The sequence below is a fragment of the Theropithecus gelada genome, chromosome 7b (genome assembly GCF_003255815.1).
Source record: "Theropithecus gelada isolate Dixy chromosome 7b, Tgel_1.0, whole genome shotgun sequence".
Classification (NCBI taxonomy): Eukaryota; Metazoa; Chordata; class Mammalia; order Primates; family Cercopithecidae; genus Theropithecus; species Theropithecus gelada.
Window position 1 is genome coordinate 69,658,248 of NC_037675.1, and position 27,410 is coordinate 69,685,657.

Sequence of the window (27,410 nt, forward strand, 5' to 3'; positions counted from 1 at the left end):
CACTGGAGCCAACAGGCAGATTTAGTCATTTCAGTGTGGTCCTGGGGAGGGCAGGAGGAGTCCGTGAGAAGGAACACCGTGTTGTCAGTAACCAGACATAAAAAAGCTTGCTTGTCCTCTCATTCCAAAGCATGTCGGCATCTGTTCTCAGCAGTGATCCCTTTCCAGGCCTTGATGGAAGCAGGACAGCTTCTACGAGATTTGCTCAGAACTCCAGGATTCTGAAGTCAGTGGGACTTTAGGTATGTAGGATTGGTAGTCAGTGTTTCCAGGTTCTGTGTCCCTTTTTACAAAGGGATCATGGTATACCTTGAAGGACTGCAGGAACAGCCATAAATCCTCCTTAGTTACTAGTCGTTAAACAGCCTGGCCTCTTGTCTAGATGACTTCAAAGACCAAAGACGTTTTTAAACCCCTGGCCCTACCACCTCTATCCTAGCTGTGTCTTTAACATAAGGCCAGGGCCTCTATCAGGTTATAGAGGCACTAATACACCTCATGAGCTGGTTCCCAAATATATTAAGAATTAATTTTTTTTTCTTATTTAGCACTACCATTGTACAGAGTAATCCATCTGAAAAATAAATACAAATATCATTTCAAATAGGAAAAACAAGAAAATATTTCTTAAACTAAAGACCTTTAGTTTTAGAGGTATGCGTTTGAAAACACAGTACTATCCTCATTTATATTTAAGACTGGTTCCAGACCCATGCTGCTGTCTGTGCATTGCAGTAAAACTGAGAAGACAAATGCCCAAATGGAATTGTTCCCACCTGTGAACTCCTATTCCAGATCCCATTGTTGTTTGTGGCTCTTCCTCATTTAACCAGCTAACTGCCTGCTCTTATTCTGTTCTTATGTGACAACCAATCTTCTGAAACTCTCGTCATCACATTTCAGCAGAAGTGAAAATATTAGCAGAGTGGTTGGTGGCCAAGACAGAAATAGAACCCAGGAGTCTGCGTCCTTTCCCTTGCCGTACCTACTGGAGCATGGTTCCTCCCACCTAAAGACTCAGTGTGTCCAACTCTAACAAACAGAATTCTAACAGTTGACTGGTTTCTTCTTGCCACTGAAAATTTGTTTTATACTTAAACATTTTGTACAGTTTTTTCTTTATGAATGATTTTGCATTAAACAAATGGGACTTGGTTAATCTGATATCAGTGAATGCCTTATTCTGAGGAAATTAATCCACAAATATCCATGGGAACATGAGTTTTCGTACTGAGAACCTTTTTATGTGATAGAAGCGGTATAGACTAGAGAGCCAGGCAGACCTGGTCTGAGTCTGGCTTTCCCATGTGCCAACTATTTGATCTCAGAAAATGCCTCAACTTCTCGAACCTCAGTTTCCTCATCTTTACAGCGAGGATGATAATGTTTACCTCACTGTGTTGTGAGGATGAAATAAGCCAACATATCTCAAGCAATTGGTAGGGGTCTGACACATAGGAAATGCTTAGTGAACATGAGTTTCCTCCCTTCCTCCTTCACTCCTTTAGAACAGGATCAGAGATGTAGAAACACGTAAAATCTCATGAAATGTGCACCACAGAGAGAGAAGGATAACGCAAATGACATAAAAAGTCTTGTACTAAGTTACTTGGTATTGATTCTAAAGTCAGAGTATTATCTAGGGCAAGGTGGCTCACACCTGTAAACCCAGCACTTTGGGAGGCCAAGGCAGGAGGATCACTTGACCTTTGGAGTTTGAGACCAGCCTGGGCAACATAGGGAAACTCTGTCTCTACAAAAAATAAAACATTAGCCGGATGTGGTGGTGCATGCCTGTGTTCCCGGCTCCTCTTGCGTCTAAGGTGGGAGGAGCGCTTGAGCTCAGGAGTTCAAGGCTGCAGTGAGCCGTGATTTCACTACTGCACTTTAGTCTGGATGGCAGAGCTAGAGCCTGTCTCAAAAATAAATAAATAAATAAATAAATAAGAAAAAGAAATAAAGTGTGAGTATTAAGAAGTGAGAGAAAAGTTAGGGCTAGAATAGTTAGCAAAGGTTTCATGGAAGAGGTGGGATTTGAACTGGCCCCTCAAAGATGGAAACTTACAGAGTAAAAGAGGCTATTTCAAATGGGCATTTGGGGTGGGTAAAGCATGAGAAATAGAGAAATTAGAACGAGAATGTTGTAAACCTTGGTTTTCCTATGGGAAGAATTGAACTCAATAGAATTATAAGTAAAAGGATAATACTAATATTTGTTAGGCACCTACTAGGTGTTAGGCACTGCCTTAAGTGCTTTATATTTATTTATTTATTTATTTATTTATTTGAGATGGAGTCTCACTCTGTCACCCAGGCTGGAGCGCGGTGGCGCCGAGATTTCACGCCATTCTCCTGCCTCAGCCTCCCGAGTAGCTGGGACTACAGGTGCCCGCCACTACGCCCGGCTAACTTTTTTGTATTTTTAGTAGAGACAGGGTTTCACCGTGTTAGCCAGGATGGTCTTGACCTCGTGATCTGCCCGTCTCGGCCTCCCAAAGTGCTGGGATTACAGGCTTGAGCCACCGCTCCCGGCCTGTCTTAAGTGCTTTATATGCTAACTCATTTATCCTTAAATAGATAGGATTGCTATGCCAATTATACAGTTGAAGAAAGTGAGGCGCAGAGAGATAAAATAATCTACCTGAGTAGGTGTGAAGTAAATAATCTACAACTAGTAGGCAGTGGAGCTGAGATGGAAGCCCAGGGGATCTGACTCCAGAGCCCACCCTCCTAACCCAGGACAGCTGCTTCAGTCACTTCCCACCTCCCCTCACTCTGCATTGAGGATCAGCTAAGACCATTCTGTGAACATACCCTGAAAAGTATAAAGTACCATATATGTGTGAAATGACATGGTTATTCTGATCAATGATGTCACATGAGAGGCAACAAATAGCTACCTGAAACTAAGGGAGAAAAACTATAGTCCAGCACCCACATGCAGTTGTACTGGACAGGTTTAGCCAATGCGCAGCATATATGCCTCGCCATCCTCTCTAGCGACTCTGAGTCCTGAAAGCCTCACATTTCCCATATGGACAGTGTTCCAGGAGGCCATTTCCAAACCAGTATCAGAGACTAAAAACCTGTTTGACATCTGGAAGTAGGGCTTGTGCCTCAAGTGTGATCTGCCTTTGGCCAGGACATCCTTTTTTTTTTTTTTTTTTTTTTTTGAGATAGAGTTTTGCTCTTGTTGCCTAGGCTGGAATACAATGGCGTGATCTTAGCTCACTGTAACCTCCACCTCCTGGGTTCAAGCGATTCTCCTGCCTCAGCCTCCTGAGTAGCTGGGATTACAGGCGCCCACTACCACACCTAATTTTTTGTATTTTTAGTAGAGACAGGGTTTCACCATATTGACTAGGCTGGTCTTGAACTCCTGACCTCTGGTGATCCACCCGCCTCGGCCTCCAAAAGTGCTGAGATTACAGGTGTGAGCCTCCGTGCCCAGCCTCAGGACATCCTTTTTAACGGGCTTGTACCACATGATTGGGAGTTTGAATGTTAGTAACCATGATGGAAGATTACTCCAAGGGCATCACCATGGGAGGAAGCCTGCCCCTACTTACCATGTAAATATTTAGCCATTTCAATGTATTTGTTCTGGGCCTGTTTTTCTTATGTGTCTCTCCTGTGTTGACTCTGTTTAATTGTAGGTTATTATTCTGTGTCTATATTCATGTCATTTCTTTAAATACAGACACAGACAGCATTGCTTCAGCTGCCCCCACCCCTCCTTTTAAAAATAACACCTTACACAATGTCCCTTCCTTGAGGACATCAAATAAATAACTTTTGTTCAAGAGCATATCTGATGAGGTGGCTGACTTGGAAATTTGTTCCTAAGCAGACCTCGTGACCTCTGTTTGAACACATAGTGAGTGGCCTTTGCTCCCATTTTATGCTACAGATTCACTCTGGAGATAGAATTGGTTGCACCTCTCCAGGCACTGAGTTTGGAGAACCCTTGGTGGTTAGGATGTCATTTGTGCTGGCAGCACAGAAATATAAGCAGTAAGCCCAGAGTTGCTCACCCTCCACTGGAGGTTTCTCAGAGGCTGGGCGGCACCCAAGGCTCCTCTGCTTCAACTCTGCTCTACTGTAAGCCACTGGAAGTGTAAGTGAGGCTGAAGGGTATCAATGTTGGTATTTATCAGGTTGGACATCCCCAAATGCCATATTTTCATACCTGCAAGGAGCAAGTGACTCAACAGAACTGTTTTCTTGGTCTCAAATGAGTCTAAGAAGGGGAAATCACTTAATACCAGCCGTCTGTGAGGGACTAATCACAAAGCTGTGTCTTTCTAATCCTTCTTGCAAATCAAAGGGAAGGGAATCCCCAGAGCCCAGGCGTACACATGAATAGAAAGCACCACAAGTAATAAAAACACCGAAAAAGGTCAGCAGAAACTCGGGGGGCTGCTGGAAATTCACCTCCTCTGCCTTTCTATGGGACTCAGTGGGCAGTGATCAGGTAGCAGACAAGAATACCCAGCTAGACGCCAAAACAACTTGGCCACAGGATATGTACAGAGCAGCAGAAGGCTGGTAGGATAGTTTCTTCCATATCCATGTGAACCTCAGAGTCATCTGACCACTGGCCTTGTTCTCTTCCAGGTTCTAGCTGGCCAGAGACATTTTTGGCCTCATGCTAACTGCAAAATCGCACACAGTTGGCGAATACACCATTGGAAGCCACTGTGGCTGCATTGTCACAGTTCACCAATTGTGCGTGTTATTTCCTGCAGTGGGCCCAAGATCACTCACAGGATGCTGCCGGGGTTGGGCTGAAGGTGGAAACAGCATACTAGCTTGCTGTTTGTGGCCTCTTTACAACTGCCGGCCCCATCTGAGATCCGGAACCAACACGTGCTAACCTCAGCCCACTGGGGCCAGTGCAGCAGCCGGCAGTGGAACCAGAGCTCTCCACACCTATGTCTATGGCACGGTAGCTGCCGGCCCACAGTTTCCACTTCATGCCCTTGCATATACACCCCAGGAGAAGTAGGCCAAAGAGAAAGCTGCCTTAGGGAGCCACATGGTTATCTTGTGTGTTTACTTTTGCCAAATGACAGACACAATTCTACTTCAATGCATTTTTTCTGAACTCAGTGGTCAGAAGTAGAACGGAAGCACTACTTGCGCCAGCCCCCTCTGTGACTGAGTGAGTGTGTGCTTGTGCAAAGCTGAGGAGATTTTTTTCACCTCCTCCTTCTGCGTTCCCTCAGACTGAGCCACTCTCTTCTTTAGGGGCTCCACTACTAGGCAGAGTGTTTCTCTAGCGTGGCCTATGGATTTCACAGTGAAATCTACAGAAGAGAGTTTTCCTCAAGGCTGATAATAAGAGGTGTGAATTTATTAAGATTGAAAGTATTCTCACCATAAGCACAAATTATTTCAAGTTGCTCCTTCATCCCTTTTTCCATCCCCTTTTCCTCGGCCACTGCCAATTGGTTCTGTGTAGGATGGGTTTCTTAAGGTTGAAGATAAGCAGTGCAAAGGTGGAATTTTGAGTACAGCACTCATCCTAATGTGAGTGAAATATATGAAACATTTATTCTAAGCAGGCTGCTACATTAACAGTTGTAATACATTCATTCTCTGCATATCTTCTGTGGACTCAACACTTTTAGGTACAGAAAGGTTAGGAGAATTTCCCAGAATTGCACAGCAGGTTAGTGACAGAGCCAGAAATAAAAGGCTGCCTGACTCTGACTCCCACACCCATGTTTTCTTCAAGCCAAATTGAAGTTTGGCCTCTTCTCGACAAATATTTCACAAGAAAAGTTCCCCACAGCCTTTCAGATTTTCCCAGAAAACAACTGTTGTGCAGTCCTTCAAGATGGAAGTGACAGGCCGGAATATTGAAACCTTCTCCGTTTTTACTCTAGAACTGACAGTTGATATTTTCTGAGTTGAAGCTAAGATAAAAGTTTGTTTTTGTTTTTGTTTTTTTTTTAAATCATGGAATGATTTTTGATTTTCCAGAGCATGGCAAAACTAAGCCAGCAAATAGTAAAACCAGATTTGTTTTTGTGACGCTCCAACTCTGTAACAAATATTGGGTATCTCTTTACAAAGCTGGAAGTGGACAGGAAGGGTTTGGGATGGGGAGAGGCATGTGTCTGGGAGCGTGGCCTTTCTAGACCTACCCTATTCTCACTCTCTTCCTTCTGCCTCTTGCCCTCATTGCTTTCCTTATTCTCTTTCTTCCTTTTGTCTCCTTCTCACCTCCAGCTCCTACCACAGCAGACAGGTTGGGGCAGACACCGTCATGGTTGGGGAGCAGGAGGACAGCATGGGGAAAACCACTCCAGGCCTTTCTCTCAAACCTTGGTGATGAAAGGACTCAATGGACCTGAACAGTTTCTCACAGGAAAGTTCCGGTCTCTGTCTCCTTAAAAGCAAGGCATTCAGTAACCCTTAACAGAGCCAGGATTAAAACTTGAATTTCTGACTTATCCCAAGCCTCTGTTTGGATAGAAAGGCTAGGTCACTGTCATGTATGGCAATTAGAATCACTTCAGATACAAAAGTAACATTCTTAAAGCAGGGCCTTAAGCAGAGAGACCATTTTTAGTACAAAAAGGAAAAAAAGATTAACTATGCCTTCAGAGCTGATGAAAGGCAGAGCCTCGTCACTTTGAAAGCATTGGATTTAGTGCCAGGTGGGTTGGTGAGTAGACTCAGCACCCACATTCTCTTCTTGCATCTCTCTCTCTCTGGCCACCCAGATTATCCAGGGGCTGCTGTTTACTTGAGAGCTAAAAGTGTCAGTATGGACTATCACTGGACCTCGCCATCCTGGCCCAGTTAAAGTGCCTTTGAAACTTCCTGATGTGTGTTAAATTGTGGCAGGTTTCTGCCAGGGAGTGGGCGGGAGGAGGAAACAGGTGTTTTTATGGGCTAGAAATGCCCCTGAGATGCCTGAGGTTGCTTCGTGAATCCTCTAGCTCAGCCTACCCCTTCAACTCTGTTGCAGAGAAACATGAGTTCCATGAAAAGTTTTAGTTTCAAAACTTCCCATGGGCGTCGGAAATGATAACCACATGTTATCAAGGGCCACTGAAAACCACCAAAAATTTGTCAGAATTCATATAAGATTGCCTCACATACTTGACTTTCATAGAAGCGGAAGCCATTGACCTACTTGATTTATGGTATTTATTAGCAGAGTCTGAAAAGACTTTTATCACAAGATTGATCTTGTTACAGTATAGCATCTTGACCATCTTTCAGTGAATTTCTGGATATTAGATTTCTTTGCTTACTACTTTTATAGGTGGAATCCTCTAGACCATGACATTAAGGCCTGGAGAAGTCACCTGTCAGTAGGTCTGAGCTGAGAGTTTCTCTCTCTTCTCCTGTGTCCCATGTTGCCTTAGGAAGGAGAGCAGGCAGGAAAGCCTGCATGCCCTCGTCTCATCTGTACTATTGGTCTTAGACAGGTGACTCCAGTTCACTTGGTGGAAAATGGGGATTATAAAATTTGCCTCTCAGCTGTGCCCACAGAAAGCTCAGTGATGGCATTTGTCAGATTCTTGGGTCCTTAAAAAAATCTGACTTTTAAATATTAAGTAATTGTTTTGCTGATCATGAATATCTCTTATGCTGACCAAACAGGACCAGATATCACATTCTAACCTATTCTGTCCCTGGCTGACCACAAACTCCCTCTTCTTTGTCCCCGACCAAAAGTCAGGTAAAATGAGCTGTTTCCATCAAAGGCTGTGCCTTCAGGCCTGGCCATTTCCCACTCAGGTCTCCAGAGCTATCCAATTTTCTCTCCACCTATGCATTCTAGTACTCATGGAAGGTTCCAGTATACAAAATGGCCACTCATGGAGTAGCCCCACCAAAGATATTTCTAACCTTCAATGTAGAGTAGGTTAGAATTGACATATACATTGGCCCTTAAAGGCCAGGAACATTAAGCTTGAGCAGAGCTTAAAGGTGTGTAGCCTGGGTATAGTCTAGTCATAGCCCAGCTGAAGAAAGATGAGTCAGCTGAAGGAAGAGGGTCTGCATTGGGCACATAGACTGGCAGAAAGTTGGGCTCAGTTGGCCTAGTCCCCTGACTGATGACCAGCTCATTCTGCTTATTCTCTCTTAACCCAAGGTATTTGCTGCCTTAAGCTACTTTTTAAATACTTAGTGCAAATAAGTCATGTATTTTTGTTAGTGTGTGTGTTGGTTGGGTTTTCCTGGCCAGGAGCCTCTGCCTTCTGACCAAAATGACATGGATTTCCCAGCCTTCTGCCTTACCAGTTCATCCCATCTTTAACTGGTTCCTCTTTATCTCTTTTCTCTAGCTTATACGCCCTGCTGGCTATGAAAGGAGGACCTACTGGGTGGTTTATGAATCTATACTCTGTATTTCTTTTTTAAAGATCTTAATTTTTCTCTTAATCTGAGTGTAGATATTTGACTGGAGTACACAGAAGGGTTGAGTAAGATGCATTTAGAGAAACTATGTAACACAAAGGAAAACTGGGCACCTGGGGGCATGGCTTTTGAAGGGAGAAATCTCTCCCCATTTTTCCTTGTGGGAAAGCATTAAAAATGGGACTCAAGGTCTATGTGACACTATATGAGGGGCCATTTCCTATACAGGTGCACCTCTGTAAGCAACCTACAGTCAAGAGGGCAATGCAAAGAAGCTTGGGAGTAAGCGTTCTCTCATATAAAGCTGAGCTGAGACAGAAGTTACTTTTTATAGGGTTTCTTGTTCCTTCTAGTAGGTGGATGATATTCTTCTTCCTCAAGAGAAGCTGATTAAGTTGGATTCTGTCTATTCCTGGCTTCAGACCTAATCATGACCATTAAAAATATCTATCTTTTCCTTTGCCCAAGAACCCCACTCTGGTCTTGCATTGTAATTGGTGGTACTGGGGGTGTGTTGTGTGTTTTCAATAAGCCATATTTTAGGGAAATAGCAAAAATAGCACATTTACTTTCAATTAAATTTTTATTGCTTTTGAACATATTGACAGCAAATATTTGTTATTTGTCAGCAGTGGGCTATATGCTATATAAAAGGGAATCAGGCATGGGTTTTATAGCTAAACAAGCAAGGTATAAATCAGCAAAGGTTAACTAATGAGAGTGATGGGGTAACATTTTCCGTAGGCCGGGTACTGTGCTAAGGACTTTCTATGCATTATCCAGCTGAATCCTCAGAACCATGTGAGCTAAGTATTATCATCCCCAGAGAGATTATGAATCTTGCCCCATGTCACACAGCAAGTAAATGGTAGAGCCCAGGATCTAAGTTCAGGTCTGATTCCGAAGCCCTTGTCCTAAACACTGTGCAAATTGCTCTTACACAAATTTAGTACTGAGCATCAGAAGACTCAGTCTTTTCCATGGAGCAAAGCAGCAGGAAAACCCCATGAAGTGTCAGTTAGAAACCAGATTGTGTTAAGAGTCTGTTTATAACTTGTAATAGTATTTCATATGTTATTTTAAAAGTATAGTTTCAAGTCTCCTGATTGCCTCAGAGGAAAATACACCTATAGTCTTCTGCCCAAGTTGTGAGGATTGTAATCAATGCTTTGGGAAATGTTTTCATTCTGTCCTTTTTGCTGAAAATAGATTTAGAAAACCACAACAATTCAGTAAGATGGCATGATTAGCAAAGCCCTGAGTTTGGTTGCTATGTATCCCTTTGGCGATTTGGCTTTAAGATTCGTAATTAAAAGGGAGAGGATTATTAGCAAAATCAGTTAGGAGCTTGTTCTTTCGCCATTGGGGAGTGCATATTTTCCTCCCCATCTGCTCTTTCACCAGAAGTGGAAATGATGCTGGGTATCTTTTGAGGTACATCTGTAGTTCAGTTTTAGGTTCTGTAAGATAGCATTTCATTAGTTCTGTACAATAAAACCATCATCTCAGTACAAGTTTCCATTACAGAACCAGTGAAGTGAGAATAAAGTTGAGGAAAAATGGTCTAAATATTTTAGTCAGTGCCTTATCACTGAATTTGTAAGTTTCTAGAGACATACAGTACCTTTATATCTTGATTTCCCCCATGTATATGGTGACATGCTTTGTATGGTAGGTGTTAAGTAAGAATTTTTTTCTCATTACTATTAACCATATCATTGGAGTCCCAATCATTTTCACCAAGCCATCATTTAAAAGAATCACAAAATCACACCTGTAATCCCAGTACTTTGGGAGGCTGAGGCGGGTGGATCACAAAGTCGGGAGATAGAGACCATCCTGGCTAACGCGGTGAAACCCATCTCTACTAAAAATACAAAAAATTAGCCAAGCATGGTGGCGGGCGCCTGTAGTCCCAGCTACTCGGGAGGCTGAGGAAGGAGAATGGCATGAACCCAGGAGGCGGAGCTTGCAATGAGCCAAGATTGCGCTACTGCACTCCAGCCTGGGCAACAGAGTAAGATTCCGTCTCAAAAAAAAGAAAGAAAGAAAGAAAAAGAAAGAAAGGAAGGAAGGAAGGAAGGAAGGAAGGAAGGAAGGAAGGAAGGAAGGAAGGAAGGAAGGAAGGAAGGAAGGACGGACAAATGTATTAGAGCTGACATATGTAGATCTCTCAGAAGTTCCACATTTTTTTTTTTTTTACTAAGATAGACAAATGCAGTATTCAGTTCATTGGTGGATAAAGCACATAGTATTTTCAGAGTAATGTCAGTATCTTATTGGCCTTGATTTAAATAATGACTATATTTTTCTTACTAAGATTTTTACACAAATTCTTTGCAATTAAATAAAACTTAGGAAGGACTAAAATAGGTAGAAATGATCAGGTACCAAGGTATATCCTGATATAGAAAATTGTGATTTAGTGTTCTATTGTTAGAACCAACTGTCTGGAGCCTATGGCATATACTGATTTATTAACCTGTATATCCTCATTCTGAAGGAAATAGTAACAATAACAACATTGCTTCTATTTATTGAATATTTACTATGTGTCAGATATTTTAAGTATCTTGCATTGATTATCTCATTTAATTCTCATAAAAATTCTATGAAATAGATATTATTTTACCTGGGAACAAATGAAGCTCAAAGGTACACAAGGTCAAAATCAGAATTTGAACCCAGTTTTACTAAACTCCAAAGCTCATACCCTATATTATAAAAGAGAAATGACCAGGCATGCTGGCTCATGCCTATAATCCCAGCTACCTGGGAAGCTGAGGCAGGAGAATTGGTTGAACCTAGGAGGCAGAGTTTGCAGTGAACTGAGATCATGCCATTGCACTCCAGACTGGGCCACAGAGTGAGACCCTGTCTCGAAAAAAAAAAGACAGCGATGAACACAGTTCCTTATTTATACTCGTATAGCTGAACAGTTGTTTCAAGGAGGCTACTTGACCATTTCCAGCCATTTTAATTGAAGACATATCTTAGGTGATTCTCACTGGTCGATGGAAAGTAGCAATACAAAAGAATATGAGAGATAAGATTAGCAAATACTGAGTGGAATCCTGCAATATCTAATTATTGCTGCAGAGTGACTAGAGACTCACAAGCCCAGTGGGCACACAGAACTTAAAAGGTTGTCTTTGCTATTCGAGTACTTCATTTCTTTACCTGACCTTGCCGTCCCACTCCCTCTCAGCTCTCAATTAAGCTGCCATTGATATAGGATTTATAATGTGTCACTGGTCCATTCAGGATACAGTGACAGAGGTGTGGCTGAAAAGCTGGATAATAAAGAATGGGGGCAACTTCCCTTTCTGTTCAAATCAGGGTGGCAACAAAACCATAGCTGACCCTTGGTTCAGACCAGCACAGTCCAGCTAGACAAATATTCCAAGCACTGAATTGTGCACTAAATGCCTAATGCCCCTTGCAGAAGGGACATTGCCTCTGAGTGACCAAGATGCTCATAGTTTCTTCCCACCATGAGAACATCTAAACCTTAGAAAATGATTTTAGTATTCATTATGTTATTCTTTTCCAGAAAAGAATCTGTATTTATTCTTCCTCTAGGCTTCTAAACAATAAGGTAGACTTTACAAATGAGGATTTTTTAGGAATAGTTTCTTGACCATACCAAATTTGAAAATTTATGCGACATTCGATTACATGAGTTAGGTAGTTTTAAAGTCCTTTCCAGGGATCTTAAATGTTATGAACTTTATTTTGTATAGGTAGGTTTATGCTAATTTGTTTCTTTTTTTTTTTTTTTTTTTTTTTTGAGACGGAGTCTCGCTCTGTCGCCCAGGCTGGAGTGCAGTGGCGCGATCTCGGCTCACTGCAAGCTCCGCCTCCCGGGTTCACGCCATTCTCCTGCCTCAGCCTCCTGAGTAGCTGGGACTACAGGCGCCCGCCACCGCGCCCGGCTAATTTTTTGTATTTTTAGTAGAGACGGGGTTTCACCGTGGTCTCGATCTCCTGACCTTGTGATCCGCCCGCCTCGGCCTCCCAAAGTGCTGGGATTACAGGCGTGAGCCACCGCGCCCGGCCTGCTAATTTGTTTCTTAAATACATAGTGAGACTTCTTTTGTTAGAATTTAACTATTTAAAAGAGGAGTATTATTTCTTTAGAGTGAAACTCATTCATTCCTATATCACAAATTTGCAAATAAAACTCTGACTTTTAACGATAACAAGCAAAGAAGCCACAGGCATCCAAATTTTATTTTATTTTATTTATTTGTTTGTTTGAGACGGAGTTTCGCTCTTGTTGCCCAGGCTGGAGTACAATGGCACGATCTCAGCTCACTGCAACCTTAGCCTCCTGGGTTCAAGCAATTCTCCTGTCATAGCCTCCTGAGTAGCTAGGACTACAGGCGCCAGCCACGACACCCGGCTAATTTTTGTATTTTTAGTAGAGAAAGGGTTTCACCATGTTGGCCAGGCTGGTCTCGAACTTCTGACCTCAGGAGATCCGCCCACCTTAGCCTCCCAAAGTGCTGGGATTACAGGCATGAGCCATGTGCTTGGCCCCAAAATTTAAATTATTAATGTTATTCAACACCAGTAATATCTTAGGTTGTGGTTGCAATTTTATTTTATTTTTAATTTATTTTAATTAATTTATTTATTTTTAGACAGAATGTCACTCTTGTTGCCCAGGTTGGAGTGCAATGGTGCAATCTCGGCTCACCACAACCTCTGCCTCTCGGGTTCAAGCGATTCTCCTGCCTCAGCCTCCTGAGTAGAGTAACTGGGATTACAGGCATGTGCCACCATGCCCGACTAATTTTGTATTTTTAGTAGAGACTGGGTTTCTTCATTTGGTCAGGCTGGTCTCAAACTCCTGACCTCAGGTGATCCTCCTGCCTCAGCCTCCCAAACTGCTGGAATTACAGGCATGAGCCACTGCAGCTGGCGGATATAATTTTGAAAATTAAAGTCTGTTCAAATGTGTACATGTGCATTTAATTGTGGTTAGCTGCCTATTATTTAACTAATATGATAACACCCCTCAATCCCAACTTACTCAGCATTTAGAATGAATTGATAGAGGTTTTACTCTGAAAACAGTCAGTCTATTTCCTCAGTTTTCTGGGTTTTGAATAACTGCTAGGCCTTGCCAGATATTCTGGCCTAAAGATAAAGCTGGTGAAAGTCAGGGCTGGGGTTTTCCTACCTGTGTATTTATCAGTCTTCTCCTAAACCATAGTCTGCCTTTTGATAGCTCTAATAATTAATTTGGTCTTCCCTGTCTTTCTTCTCCCTTGCCCCTCCCTTCTCCCTGTCTGTTCACAGGTTATCTTGACGAATCAGATTACAACCCATCTGAGTGGAGCCCTGGCTTCTCAGGCAGACCTGGTGTCTCCAACTGATGATTTGTCCCTGTCTGAAGGTAAGGAATCTGTCCTGGAGAGGCTGAAACTTGACACTGACATACAGCCCCACTGCCTTTCCACCTCCTGTTGAGAGCTGGGAGATACGGCTAATAGGCCTTGGCCAGTGAACCCAGCCAGAGCCTGTTGATTTAGGTTTGACCACCTTTCCTGGCATCTGATCTCTTATACTGGGGAGTCTCTTGCCCTGCGTTTATAAGTGAGCTCCATTTGGAGGCCAGTCACTCCTCTGTGGGCTATTTCAGGTCCTTAGTATGAGGGCTGATGAATTGTTAAATGACTTTGTTTTTGAGACTGATACTCAAAGATTGGCTTTCCCAGTGGTCCCCTAGCAATTTAGCCTTTTGTTTGTGCTGAGTTCCTTTGGACTAAAAAGCATACATCAGTTTCATGTGCCAGAGATATGACATTCTTGATCAGCTTTACAGAAGATTAAGAAAAAAATCTCCATGCTGGTAAATCTGCAAAATTTTCTCCACCCTCCCCTGCTAGCAAAGGTCAGGCTGGCTATGGTTTCGATGGCAATAAGCTTTACGTAGCTGGGGAAATAACACCAGTAAACCAGAGGGTGGTTTCTAGTTTTATTGAAAGTGCTTACTTGACAATTCTGAGTTGTTCTCCTTGTAGTCTAATATCTTTCATGCAGAATGCTATGGGCCTGGGTAGACATGCAGAGCTCTTCCAGGCCTCTCCGCCCTTTCCACTTTCTGAGAATTGTTCATGATGGACTATAGGAGACTTTTAGGCCTAGCAAGGCTGCTGACTGACTGCCCAGATGGTCTTCTGCAGAGCAGCTTTGCGTTATGGTCTTAGAAATTGCAAGAACCACACCTCTGCTTCTTAGTGGTGGCTTAAGGAGTGAAAACTAGTGGCTTATTTATGAAAACTGTACAATGCTTTGTGTACCTTCCTTCTGAGTTCAGGGATACATCATCAGAACCCCCATTAGCGAGGCTGAAGACCTGCATCATGGAGTATTCCTCCCCCTGAAACTTTTGTCATCAAGTCTGCTTAGTACTTCTTTCCGCATATATCGTTCCTTTGTCCCCTCTTTTTTGTAATGTGTGTTGTGGTCAGCTGATTTACCAAACTCCCACTTGGATTATTGTAGTAACATCCAGATTGGCCTTCCCAGCTCTAGCCTCTACAGTTTACATTCTGCCACTACCAAACTGAACTTCCCCGTCTGGCCTCGTTCTACTCTGTTGCTCTCCTACTCAGAAATCTTAGAGAAGATTTTTTGTCTGTTTCTTTTTTGTTGTTTTTTTGTATGTTTTTTTCTGAGGATGACCTAAAATCAGTAAGCTGATTTTAACATATTTAGGGATTTGGGGTTTGTTAGCTTGAAATCAGCCATGGCGAAAGTATTTATACCATGGAAATCAGCAAATGCTAAAAATCAGGTGGCTTGTTTTTTTATTTCCTCCCTTTGGGTAGACGGGTTTTCAAAACACCCCTGGATAAAGTTAATGACTTTAACCCTTCATAATCTGTCATTTCCTTTCTATTCAAATTTAGTTTCCGGCCGGGCGCGGTGGCTCAAGCCTGTAATCCCAGCACTTTGGGAGGCCGAGGCGGGTGGATCACGAGGTCAGGAGATCGAGACCATCCTGGCTAACATGGTGAAACCCCGTCTCTACTAAAAATACAAAAAACTAGCCGGGCGTGGTGGCGGGCGCCTGTAGTCCCAGCTACTCGGAGGCTGAGGCAGGAGAATGGCGTGAACCTGGGAGGCGGAGCTTGCAGTGAGCCGAGATCGCGCCACTGCACTCCAGCCTGGGTGACACAGCGCGAGACTCCGTCTCAAAAAAAAAAAAAAAAAAAAAAAAACAAATTTAGTTTCTGCCAGTATCTTAGGTGAAGCTCCTATGCCAAGCGTGCCGCCCTTGGCCTGCCCCTCCCCAGGCCCAGCTCCAGGCCTGTGCAGAGACAGCTCACTTGAAAACAGTGCTTCTCTTTTTCACTTCTGCTGCTTCTCGTCCCACATCCACTCCTTCGAGGCTTATTTAAAGACTGCCTCTTTCACAGAAGCTGCTTGCCTATGGTCTCACTCTCTGTTTTTCCTCTGTGGCCACTCTATCTGCTCAACTATATAAGGAAAAAGTCTAGAAAATTAATTTTACTTTTCATGTTTTTCTGCCTAAATTGGCAGATTTTAAAGACACGACCATGTCATATTCTTTTTGTATCCATGTTGTCATCCGGTGACTAGCAAAGTTCTAGACACATACTAGCCAGTAAATAAATGCTGAATGAATATAACAGTAAATACTTCGGTAGAACAGTGACCATAAGAATCATATAAAGCACCTATGAACATTGTTAAAAAATTGTTATAATTATCACACACACACATACACAGACACACACACACACACACACACACTTATTCAGCTCTGCGGAGACCAGAATCGAGTAAACTGCTTCCTTATTTGAAAACCAGTAAGTACTTTTCTTTGTGCTGCCTTCCTGGTTTATCTCAAGCAAAAAAGAAGAACAAAAAACATAGAAAAGAAATTGCTTTGGGGCTGCAGTATAACTGCCACAAGACACCCCTGACGTCGTGTTCATAACAAAGGAAGAGTTACCAGCTTATCCTCCCAGAAATCCAAGAAAGAATGGAAATGATTGATTTTTCTAGATTTGTTTTGTATAGCTGAGCAGATAAAGAGGCTATATAAACATATTCCTAAAGTCTATAATGAAGGTTTTTTATTAGTGGATTAAAATGGACAATGTCTTAGAACATTTATAGCCATTCAAATATATTACAACGGTTGTTAAGTTCCTATGATTTACGCACACACATGTGCACATGCGTGTATAAATTGCTCTGTTCTGTTTCAAGCATTCGTTGTATCAGCTATGCCATTGTGTTATTAACTGTGGTGTTGGGCAGGCCCTTTTGATCACTTTGGGTCTCAGTTTCTTCTGTTACGTGACAGGTTGGATGAATAGAAGATTGCCAAAGTTTTTTCCAGCTTTAGCATATAAGATCATGAGGTAGGTCTGAAGGTCAGGAGCATTCACCCACTGATGGGGTTTAATTCTGACTTACAGAGTAGGAAGAATGGCTGCGTTGCTCATGTTGCCCTAGATTCAACACAGTCGAGAGGATCTTTAATAAATCTTAGCACTGATACTCTGGCATACCTGCAGGAGCCTTTCCTCCCTGTATGTTTTCTCTTTCTCACTCTGGGTACACTTCTGGTCTTGTCTGTGTGTCTCTTGCTCTCTCCGCCTCTCTCCACACAAAGTTATACAAAATCAGAAGTGTGTGCTAACCAGTGAAAATGAGAAACACACCGGGATGGGATGACTTTGTAACTCTGGTCAATTTGCATAAGTTCCAAAAGTTCCATTCTCCCAATAGTTTGTGAATGGGATAGTTTGTGAAAGGCAGGCTGCAAATTGACAAGCACAGTGCACATATGAGGAGATATTTTAAGTAAATAGAGAAAATTCAGTTTGCCCTCTCATTCCTTCTCAAGGCACAAAGCTCAGGGGCAGGAGCAATGCCAGGAACGTCCTTGGCCCTTGAGGTGTACTTCTCCCTTCTTTGGCTCTCCCACCTGGGAGCTGGATAACTCAACAGTGGAATGAAACCTCAATGAAGAGAATTATACCATGATGTCAAGCAGTGAACATGAGTCTACTTAATCCAAGCCAACAACTCAGCCACAAATTTAATAAGAGTTGGGGGGGGGGCGGGGATACCCAGCAACACAAAAACAAAGAACTCTCAACTTTACAAACACTGGGAGGGCAACAGCTGGTCAGCCGAGATTAAAGGAGCGTGAGAGAGCACCTCCCATCTCCTGACTTCTCCTCCCCCATAGACGTCCCTGCAGCCAGCCAGGGCTCGCTTTTTACAGCCCTGTGCAGATGACCTTGTTCCAGCTAAGATAGGAGCTCTTTTGATCTCAGCAGGGGGATGCTCTGGGCCTGCAGCTGGCAGATATTAATAGTCCAGGATCTGTTGGGGTGGAAGAGATCTCTCGGTTGGGCCAGGTCACTTGTATTCCCTCCTCTGCATCAGAGCAGAAGGGACTTCATTTCCCTGAATCAGCCCCTGCTGGGTGCTGCTCCTCTTAGGTCCACTCAGATCATTTGATCGCTGGCTGCTCTTGGCTGCTTGTTCTCACCCCACAACTGTTTTCAAGGGAGCACTGTTTAAACAGTGCACTGTGCACTGCAGCTGAATTCTATTACAGGACAGGATAGACCTTGTCCCCCCACCCACCAAATCCCAGTGTTTCTCATGCTCACTGGTTTGCACACACTTCTGATTTTGTATACCTTTGTGTGGAGACAGGCAGAGAGAGCAAGAGACAAGACCTGAAGTGTACACAGAGCGAGAAAGAGACAGCAATACAGGAAGGGGAGACTGTTGCAGGTATGCCAGAGTACCAATGCTAAGGTTTCTGAAGGTCCTTTTTATTGTGTTTAGGGCAACATCAACAACACAGTCATTCTTCCCACTCTGTAAATCAGAATTAAACCCTATCATTGGGTGAATATTTCTAATCTTCAGACCCTCCTTATGATCTTAATTGTTAGAGCTGGAAAAGACTGTAGCAATCATCTAGTCATCCAATCTGTCATTCAACAGAAGAGATAGGGACAGAAATAAGGATTTTTTGGTTGTATATTCTACATTGTTCTAGACTAGGTACTTTGAGTCACAGTATTTTCTTCTTCAGATTTCATTTTGTTGACAGAAGTTCAGACATACAGGTTATTATAGAGTTCCGTGCTTAGTTATTGTGACTGTTCTGTGGCCAAGGGCACGTTTCTTAGCCCTTGCCAATTCTTCCTTATGGTCACTGGAGATACTGAGGATTGTTGGACCTCAGTCATAGGTAACATCTCTTTCCCCCAGAGTGATTAATAGAGAAGGGATCTAACAGTCCAAATGGCCTAGGATGCCATATCCTGTTCCAAAGTCACCTGGGATTTCAGCAGGATCGGCTGAGTGCCCACCTACTGTGACACAGTTGGTAGGTGAGATTTGACTGATGGTAACAGTGAGCCCTGTGCAAGATGGAAGCTGTAGACCATTGGCTTGCTTTCTTCTGATGATTTAGCAGAGTAGCAGTTACTTCATTATAGTGACATGGCCCACTTCAGGAGTTCCACATGGCTTTATGGAAAAGAAGACAATATTAGGCTGCCATCTTGGTATTCCCAGCATCTGGCATGTTGTATCCTGTTTTCTTCATTACTTGTTTTCGATAGATCATAGCACATGAAAACTAAAAATGTAAAATGTGTGGCTAGGTCAAGGAAAGAACACAAGAGAAACAGCAGTACTTCCTAGAGCCAAAAGTGGTTTCTAGTTTTATTGTTGGAAGGCTTTCTATTCTGGTTGGAGTCAGGGGAATTGATGGCTGATTTCATGTGCAAGAGAAAGTATTTGGGGATTCATATTCCCTACTAAGCCATCCCTGCAAAAAGCTGGAGTCCATTTGAAAGATTATATGCAAGTTTGTGGCTTGTGTTCTCCTTTAAAATAAGTTCAACAAGCAAGAGCAGCTCAGAATGGTTGGGACAAATCAGAGACTCATGGTTGTGAAAGAAGCAAACTTCAAAGCGTGGTATGAATTTTCAAGTCTTATTTCCACTCTTGCTTTCCAGCTGGATCTGCTCTGGATTTACTGCAGGATGTTTGAAAATGTGGCTCCCTGCTAATCTCAGACAGTTGCTATGATCAATGGTTTCTTTCATTTCCGATAAAAAACACTGGTGTTTCTACTTAAATTGTGTGTATTTTCAGCTTTATTATTAGAGTTGTGATTTATTGTCCTGCATTACCCAAATTTGTAATCCATTAACCACAGACTTTGGGGCGGGTTGGTCAAGTTAGCAGAAATCTCTACATATTTTAGCTCCAAGGCCCTTCGCAACCCAATCTCAAACTAGATGTTCATTGGTTTGTGTAGGGCCATGTACCAATGGATATGAGTGGAGAAGTTTTAAAAATCCACTCCTTGGGGGTATGGTGCAAGTTCCCTAAATTAGTACTTTGAAAGCCTATGGTCTGACTACAAAGTTAATATTAACAACTATGATCAACATTATTAACATTAGTGTTTCCCTAGTATTTTTAATTGTCTTAAAATGATGAATTTCTTAATCTACCTCAAGCAACTGAAGCATGAAGGAGAGAAGAGAATTGCTGAAAGGCCACACAGTGAGAGGTGGTGTGCTGGGAACAGAAGTCAGAGTCCCTCCCGTGAAGTTTTAAATTTGGTTACTGCTGCCTCTTAGGAGTGAGTTTTGGATAAAAATGTTTAAGTGTCCTAGTGACCTTTCAGTTTTTGTTTCCAAAGCCACAGACTATATCAACACACACAATTTTACATGGTTCTATTCACAAGGGCACACGCCAGCCAGTGCTCTACTTCCCTGGTATTCAGGAGTCCATAGCACTTGACTGGGCATATGTCTTCCAGCAGCTGTTCAGATGTCATGAAAGGCCTGATTTATAGAAAAAGATTAAAAGCACCAAAACATGTGTGGTATTCGGCTAAAGAAAGCTTAAATATTATGTGAGGTAGGGGAGGCTAGAGTTGAGAGGAGATGGGCACAGCCTACAAATGTCAGAAAAGCTATAAATCCCGAAAAGGAGAGGAATGTGTTGAGGGTTTTCAGCCTGGAGGCCAGGGGGCAATATAACCTCAGCTGGGAGATCAAAAGGAGAAAGGGAACATTAAAGTCAACCACCAGGAAGTGCTTCTTGGTCAGGAGCTCTGTTTTGCTGGTGCTAGTTTATCAAAAGGAGGCACATTTGAAGCACAAGATGCGTTACAGTTAAGTTAGATGAGAGCCAGAGAGGTTTCTTTGGGGAGCAGTCCTTTAGGTAGTTTGTGTGAGAGTTGGGCTAGCTTTGAAAGTAGTTTCCCCTCACCCTCAAATCTTTTTACCGTCTAGGATTTACTGTCTAATTTCTCAAATCTGTACTGTTTCTGTTAAGGTCTCAATGTCAAGAAGGCTGGAGGGACAAAACACCAAGGCATCTTTGTCAGTTGCCTCAACTAGAGAGGTGACAACAGGGCCAAAAGCTGAGAGAGTGAGATGTCAAGAGGTGGTGTGATCCCAGAGGCCTTCAAGTTAGAAGGACTCTCTGAGAAGAGATCCTTGTTTTTCCATCACTGCAGAGAATGCTATACCAAAGGCGAGAGGCCTCTGGGTCAGAGATCATAAAGAAGAAAAGAATGGCTGGATTTTAGGGGTGGTGCCCAATGATTAGTTTGTGTTGTAATGTGACATGAAGTATCTTCAGAATGCATTTGCAGTGTTTACTGAGATTTGGAGAAGGATCGTAACACGGTCTAGCAAGGCAGTCTAGCCCAAGGAAGGTCCAGTTGAGGTCCAGCCTAGTTTCTGATATCTATCCCTTCCAAAGCTGCATGTTTAATTAAAGAAGATGGATGATCTTCCCCAGATAGAGGAGGGCTGTTCTTCAGTCAAAGATATGGAGTGGTTGTGTTTCTCCACCAAAACCTTTATTGCATTTTCTCAAATTTTAGCACACATCAGAATCACCTGGGGGGCACATTAATACACACATTATGGACCATATACTGTATGCCTGGCATTGCATTATCTCATTTAGTCCTCACAACCACCCTCTGAGGATAGTACAGTTGGCCCTCCTTATCCATGAGTTCTGCACCCATAGATTCGACCAACCAGGAATCAAAAAATAGTAGGGGAAAAATGGATGATTGTGTCTGTGCTGAACACATACAGACCTTTTTCCTTGTCATATTCCCTAAACAATACAGTGTAACAACTATCTACGTAGCATTTACACTATATTAGGTATTATAAATAATCTAGAGATGATTTAAAGTATCCAGGAGGATCTGTGTAGGTTATATGCAAATACAATGCCATTTTATATAAAGGACTTGAGCATCTATGGATTTTGGTGTCTGCAGGGGGCCCTATAATTAATCCCCCACAGATACTGAGGGACAACTGTATTAATTATCCCATTTTGTAGATGAAGGAACTGTGGCTTAGAAGGCAACACAATTAGTGGCAGAGTCAGGATTTCCACCCAGGGAGACTGGCTCCAGAGGTACATTTTTATCCACTAAGCTCTTTTGTAAGGATACAATTGAGATTATCATGACTATGTATAAATAGGAACTAAAATACAGCCAGATCACATGGGAATTGGGAAGGTTGAAACTTAGGTTATTCTCTTCGTTTTTTTTTTTTTGTTGTTGTTGTTGTTGTTGTTTTTTGAGATGGAGTCTCACTCTGTCGCCCAGGCTGGAGTGCAGTGGCGCCATCTCAGCTCACTGCAACCTACGCCTCTCAGGTTCAAGCAATTCTCCCACCTCAGCCTCCCATGTAGCTGGGACTACAAGCGCCTGTTACCACGCCTGGCTATTTTTGTATTTTAAGTAGACACGGGGTTTCACCATATTGACCAGGGTGGTCTCGAACTCCTGAGCTTGTGATCCGCCTGTCTTGGACTCCCAAAGTGTTGGGATTACAGGCATGAGCCACCGCACCCAGCTCTTATTCTCTTCATTTATCTCATCTCCGTCTTGCCTTTCCACGACACTGACACTTGACTTTATGAATCTGATTGACCCATTTTGTCTTTCACACCTGGTAATTCTGTGCATGGGTTGCCCTTTAATCTATTCAGCCATAATGGTAAAGAAGATGGCCAGTACACCTATCCTTTCAGCAGGGTCCATTGATGGGGGGCATTTTCTCCTTATAAGGGGCTATATATGAAGTACAGATTCCTTTTGAAGGGAGGTAAGCACCCAAACATAACATCTAATGGAAGGACTTTGTCCAACTGAGCAGATATTATAAGTTTGCTAAGTAGGACTGGGTAGGTCTATTGACCCCTTTAGTCATTTTCATTCTCAGCATCTTCTCCTTCTTCCATTTATTTATTTATTTATTTATTTATTTAGAGACAGGGTCTTACTCTGTTGTCCTCACTGTAGCCTTGGCCTCCCAGGCTCCTGTGATCCTCCCACCTCGGCCTCCCGAGTAGCTGGGACTACAGGCATGCACCACCATGCCTGGCTAATTTTTTCAGTTTTATTTTGTAGAAACAGAGTCTTGCTATCTTGCCCAGGCTAGTCTCAAACTCCTGGCTTCAACCAATCCTCCTGCCTCTACCTCCCAACGTGCTGGGATTACAGGTGTGAGTCACCACGCCCAGCCCTCTCGTTTCAGATCAAAAGTTTGGTAGAAGTTACCTATCACTAGTCCATGCCATCAAGCCAATATACTGTTTTCAAAATGAAATGTAAAAATATTTTCTCTTTTTTTTTCTTTTTCTTTTTTTTTTTTGAGACAGAGTCTTGCTGTGTTGCCCAGGCTGGGGTGCAGTGGCACGATCTTGGCTCACTGCAAGCTCTGCCTACCGAGTTCACACCATTCTCCTGCCTCAGCCTCCCAGGTAGCTTGGACTACAGGTGCCTGCCACCACACCCAGCTAATTTTTTGTATTTTTAGTAGAGACAGGATTTCACTATGTTAGCCAGGATGGTCTTGATCTCCTGACCTCATGATCCACCCGCCTTGGCCTCCCAAAGTGCTGGGATGACAGGCGTGAGTCACGGCGCCCAGCCCCCAAAATGTTTTCTTTTAGCCCCAGATAATCTGGCTCTTCCTTGATCTAATTTTCTTTAGATCCATTTTCTTTATACCAATAATCAGCCCTTGAATTTGTCTTCAGGAGGGGAGAGATGTCTCTTCTGTTTATCCACAATCCACTGTCTAAACTATTATTATCTGGTGAGATATGAGGCCTAAATTTAACCATGTGTAAGTTACCTCATATTCAGGGACATATAACAGAGGCACATTAGCCTAGGCTGTCCCCATGGACAGCCATGATCTATCCACTGCTTGAGCAAGGGAAGCCAGAGAAGCCAAGAAGGCAGCTGGATAACTCAAATATGTGCAGTGGAGAACTCTGTGTCTGTTAGTTACATCCTTTCCATGATTTACTGTATACGAGAGCAAAATTACTCTCTACCCTCAGGGGAGTGTCTGAGTTTTGTGGGTTAAATGCAAATGTTTATGTATATATGTGCAGTGTATGTGTGTGTTGAAGGTGGAGATTCCCGTGTTTAATAGAAGGTCTTTTTAGGTTATGATGTTGATTTTTTTTTAACCATACTTCCATCTAATAGGTTCATCAAAGCAGCTAAGATAATCACATTTCCTGGCACTGTCATCTCCAGCTGTAGAGGATGAAAAAAATCCAGTGGACAAGTTTAAGGAGACAAACTTTTTTTTGTGTTAAAATATGATATCTAGGTAAATGAAGCTAGAAAAGTCTCAAAATAAATTCCATCTGAGTATGACTCTAGGCCAGAGATAGAATAAGCAATTGAAATCTTTAAATGTAGACCCCAGAAAACAAACAACAGCCAATAAGTGGCTGCCAGAGACCAAGGGGTGGATCCAAGGCCAGCCAGGAAGAAGTTTCTTGCTCCATCAGGGACCAAACTAGAAATGAGGGAAATAGCTTGCCCTTTGACTGGATAGTACAAAACTAAGGTAAACCAGCAGAAAGTCCTGTCTTAGGGTCATTAGAATGTGAGGTGTTTTTTTGTTTGTTTGTTTGTTTGTTTGTTTGTTTTGAGACACAGTTTTACTCTGTCGCCCAGGCTGGAGTGCAGTGGCATGATCTCCACTCACTGCAACCTCTGCCTCCCACATTCAAGTAATTCTCGTGCCTCAGCCTCCTGAGTAGCTGGGATTACAGACACGCACCACCACGCCTGGCTAATTTTTTTGTATGTTTAGTAGAGATGGGGTTTTGCCATGTGAGCCAGGCTAGTCTCAAACTCCTGACCTCAAGTGATCCACCTGCCTCGGCCTCCCAAATTGCTGGGATTACAGGAGTGAGCCACTGTGCCCGGCCAAAATGTAAGTTCTTGGGGGCAGGAATTTTTGTCACTTTTGTTCAGTGCTGGATCCCCACATCTTAGAAAGTGCTTGACAATAATAGTTAATAAATAATTGATGATAATAAATACTATATGATGAATGGCAATAGGCAATTCAGGGAACCATGTGAGAAAGGAAAGAACAGAAGCAGAACAGCTCAGCTTTTGAAGGAGAAATCTCCCACCTTCACACAAGGATGATGACTGAGTAACTTAGTGTGATACACTATAATGATATTTATTAGCCACCAACTGTCTACTAGGTCATGTGTTAGGCAGGTGCTTGGGACACAGAGACAAAAGCTACAGTCCTTGCTCTTTGGGAAGCTCACAGTCAGGGGAGGGAAAACGGTGTGGCTATGACAGACGAGTAAGCAGGTTACATTTGGTGTCATGATGGCACTAGGTTAGATAGGAGTCCTGGCTTGCGGATGGAGCTCTCTAGGAACTTTACAACAAGGAGGCATGTGAAGAATTAACAGCAGTTCCTAAGAGGAGAGAGAGCAGGGGAAAGTGCACCTGGCGGAGGGAAAAGCCGCTGTCATGGAATCGAGGCAGGGTGTAGAGCCAGGCAGGGGCCGGATTGTGAAAGGTCTTATTCCTCATGCTAATCAGTTTGAATTTTTTCCTGAGGGTAATAGGGAGCCATTGAAATAGGGAAGTATAAAGAAAATGTGGCACATATACACCATGGAATACCATACAGCCATAAAAAAGGATGAGCTCATGTCCTTTGCAGGGACATGAATGAAGCTGGACACCATCATTCTCGGCAAACTAACCCAAGAACAGAAAATCAACCACCACATGTTCTCACTCATAAGTGGGAACTGAACAGTGAGAACACTTGGACACAGGGAGGGGAACATCACACACTGGGTGGGGGGCTAGGCGAGGGATAGCATTAGGAGAAATACCTAATGTAGATGACAGGTTGATGGGTGCAGCAAACTACCATGGCACGTGTATACCTATGCAACAAACCTGCATGTTCTGCACATGTATCCCAGAATATAAAGTATAATAATAATTAAAAAAAAGAAATAGGGAAGTGACAGAATCATTTTGTAGTTGGAAGCGATTTCTCAGGCAGCTATTTACAGGTTAGGGGGATGGAGATGAAACTACAGAACTTGGATTTTGATCTCTTTGAGGCAAATCACTTTGGGGTGGGGTTAGCCCTATACTTCTTAAAGCAACGAGAACTTCATAATAAGTTTTAACCATTCTGAGATGTTGGGTGGCCAGGTCTGGTTTTAGTTTCCCACCTTACCAACCCGGGAGAGATTTCTTTGGTGTACCAGTCTTATGAATAACATCAGGTGAGCCCTCCATTTATCAAGGCGCATTATGGTTAGAAATGGTGTCAGGCTATCTATAACTCTGCTAGGAGGTGAGAGAAAATAGCAAATGACTTAAAGTACTAAATGGAACTATGAGGGCCATGTGTGGTGGCTCATGCCTGTAATCCCAGCACTTTGGGAGGCTGAGGTGGGCAGATCACTTGAGGTCAGGAGTTCAAGACTAGCCTGATCAACATGGCGAAATACCATCTCTACGAAAAATACAAAAATTAGTTGGGTGTGGTGATGCATGCCTATAATCCCAGCTACCCAAGAGGCTGAGGCACAAGAATCGCTTGAGCCTGTGAGGCAGAGGTTGCAGTGAGCTGAGATGGTGCCACTGCACTCCAGCCTGGATGACAGAGCAGGACTCTGTCTCAAAAATAAAAGGCACTATGGAAATTAATACACATTTTATGTTCCTTTTGCTAATGATTGCAGTAATAATATTGAGTGCCTACTATGCATCAGGCACTATACTAAGCACATAAAAATGCAACAACTTAGTGGGGTTCAATTATTATCCTCAATTTAGAAACAAAGAAACTGAAGTACAAAGTGTTTCCATAACTTGCTGATGATCACATAACTAGTAATTAGTTGGCATTCAAACCTAGAGTCTGGCTCTAGAGTCTTTGCTGTTGACCAGTATATCATACTCAGCTCTTCAAGATGATCATACAACTACTTCAGCTAGAGCTTACGATCACGTATTTCTGTCATTGTTAGAGTTGAGGGGTTTCCATGCATTACTACAATTGTAGCTGTTTCTTTATATGTGCCCTGAAATCTCTATACTGATAGTCAGTAGAAATGCAGTGTGTTTTAACAGAAGCTGAAGCACTGCATTTGGAATTGGGAGACTTGTATTCAAGGACTAGCTTTGCCACAAACAATCTGTACTGTTTTGAGCAAGGCACTTAACTTTTCTGGACCTCAGTTCCCTCAGCTATACACATAGGAGCTTGCATTAGGTGAAGCTGGCAGGTCTGTCAGTTTGCTTCTTCTGTCACATTCTGTCTTCAATGAGCAAATTGGTATGTTCTTTTTCAAACCTCAAACAGGCTTCTCTGTTCATCGCTTAAAGAAGGCTGGACCAACCCATCTATGAGCATTTTGGCACATTCCTTTTGTCACTGTTATTACATTGGATATCAGGAGCAGCAATCTTTTGAATCTATAACCCATCATTTTTTAGCATATTGCCCATAAATATGGAAAACTGCTGCCGAAAACTATAGTGCTACTAAATAGAGTTATATAAAACACACCAGAAATAGAATTTTTAAAATATGAGGTAGGTTCTAGTATTTTTTCCCCACATCCCATTG

At 42.7% G+C, this 27,410-nt stretch overlaps 1 protein-coding gene across 9 annotated transcripts in view; it reads left to right on the forward strand.

Annotated features, from left to right (window-relative positions):
• RAD51B (RAD51 paralog B) overlaps positions 1-27,410 on the forward strand; it is an 848,991-nt gene that overhangs the window by 446,227 nt on the left and 375,354 nt on the right. For all 9 annotated transcript variants that reach the window (XM_025392668.1, XM_025392661.1, XM_025392662.1 and 6 more), the window contains one exon: positions 13,693-13,789. In XM_025392668.1, coding sequence (XP_025248453.1) covers positions 13,693-13,789 — 97 coding nt within the window. The remainder of the gene's footprint in view (positions 1-13,692; positions 13,790-27,410) is intronic.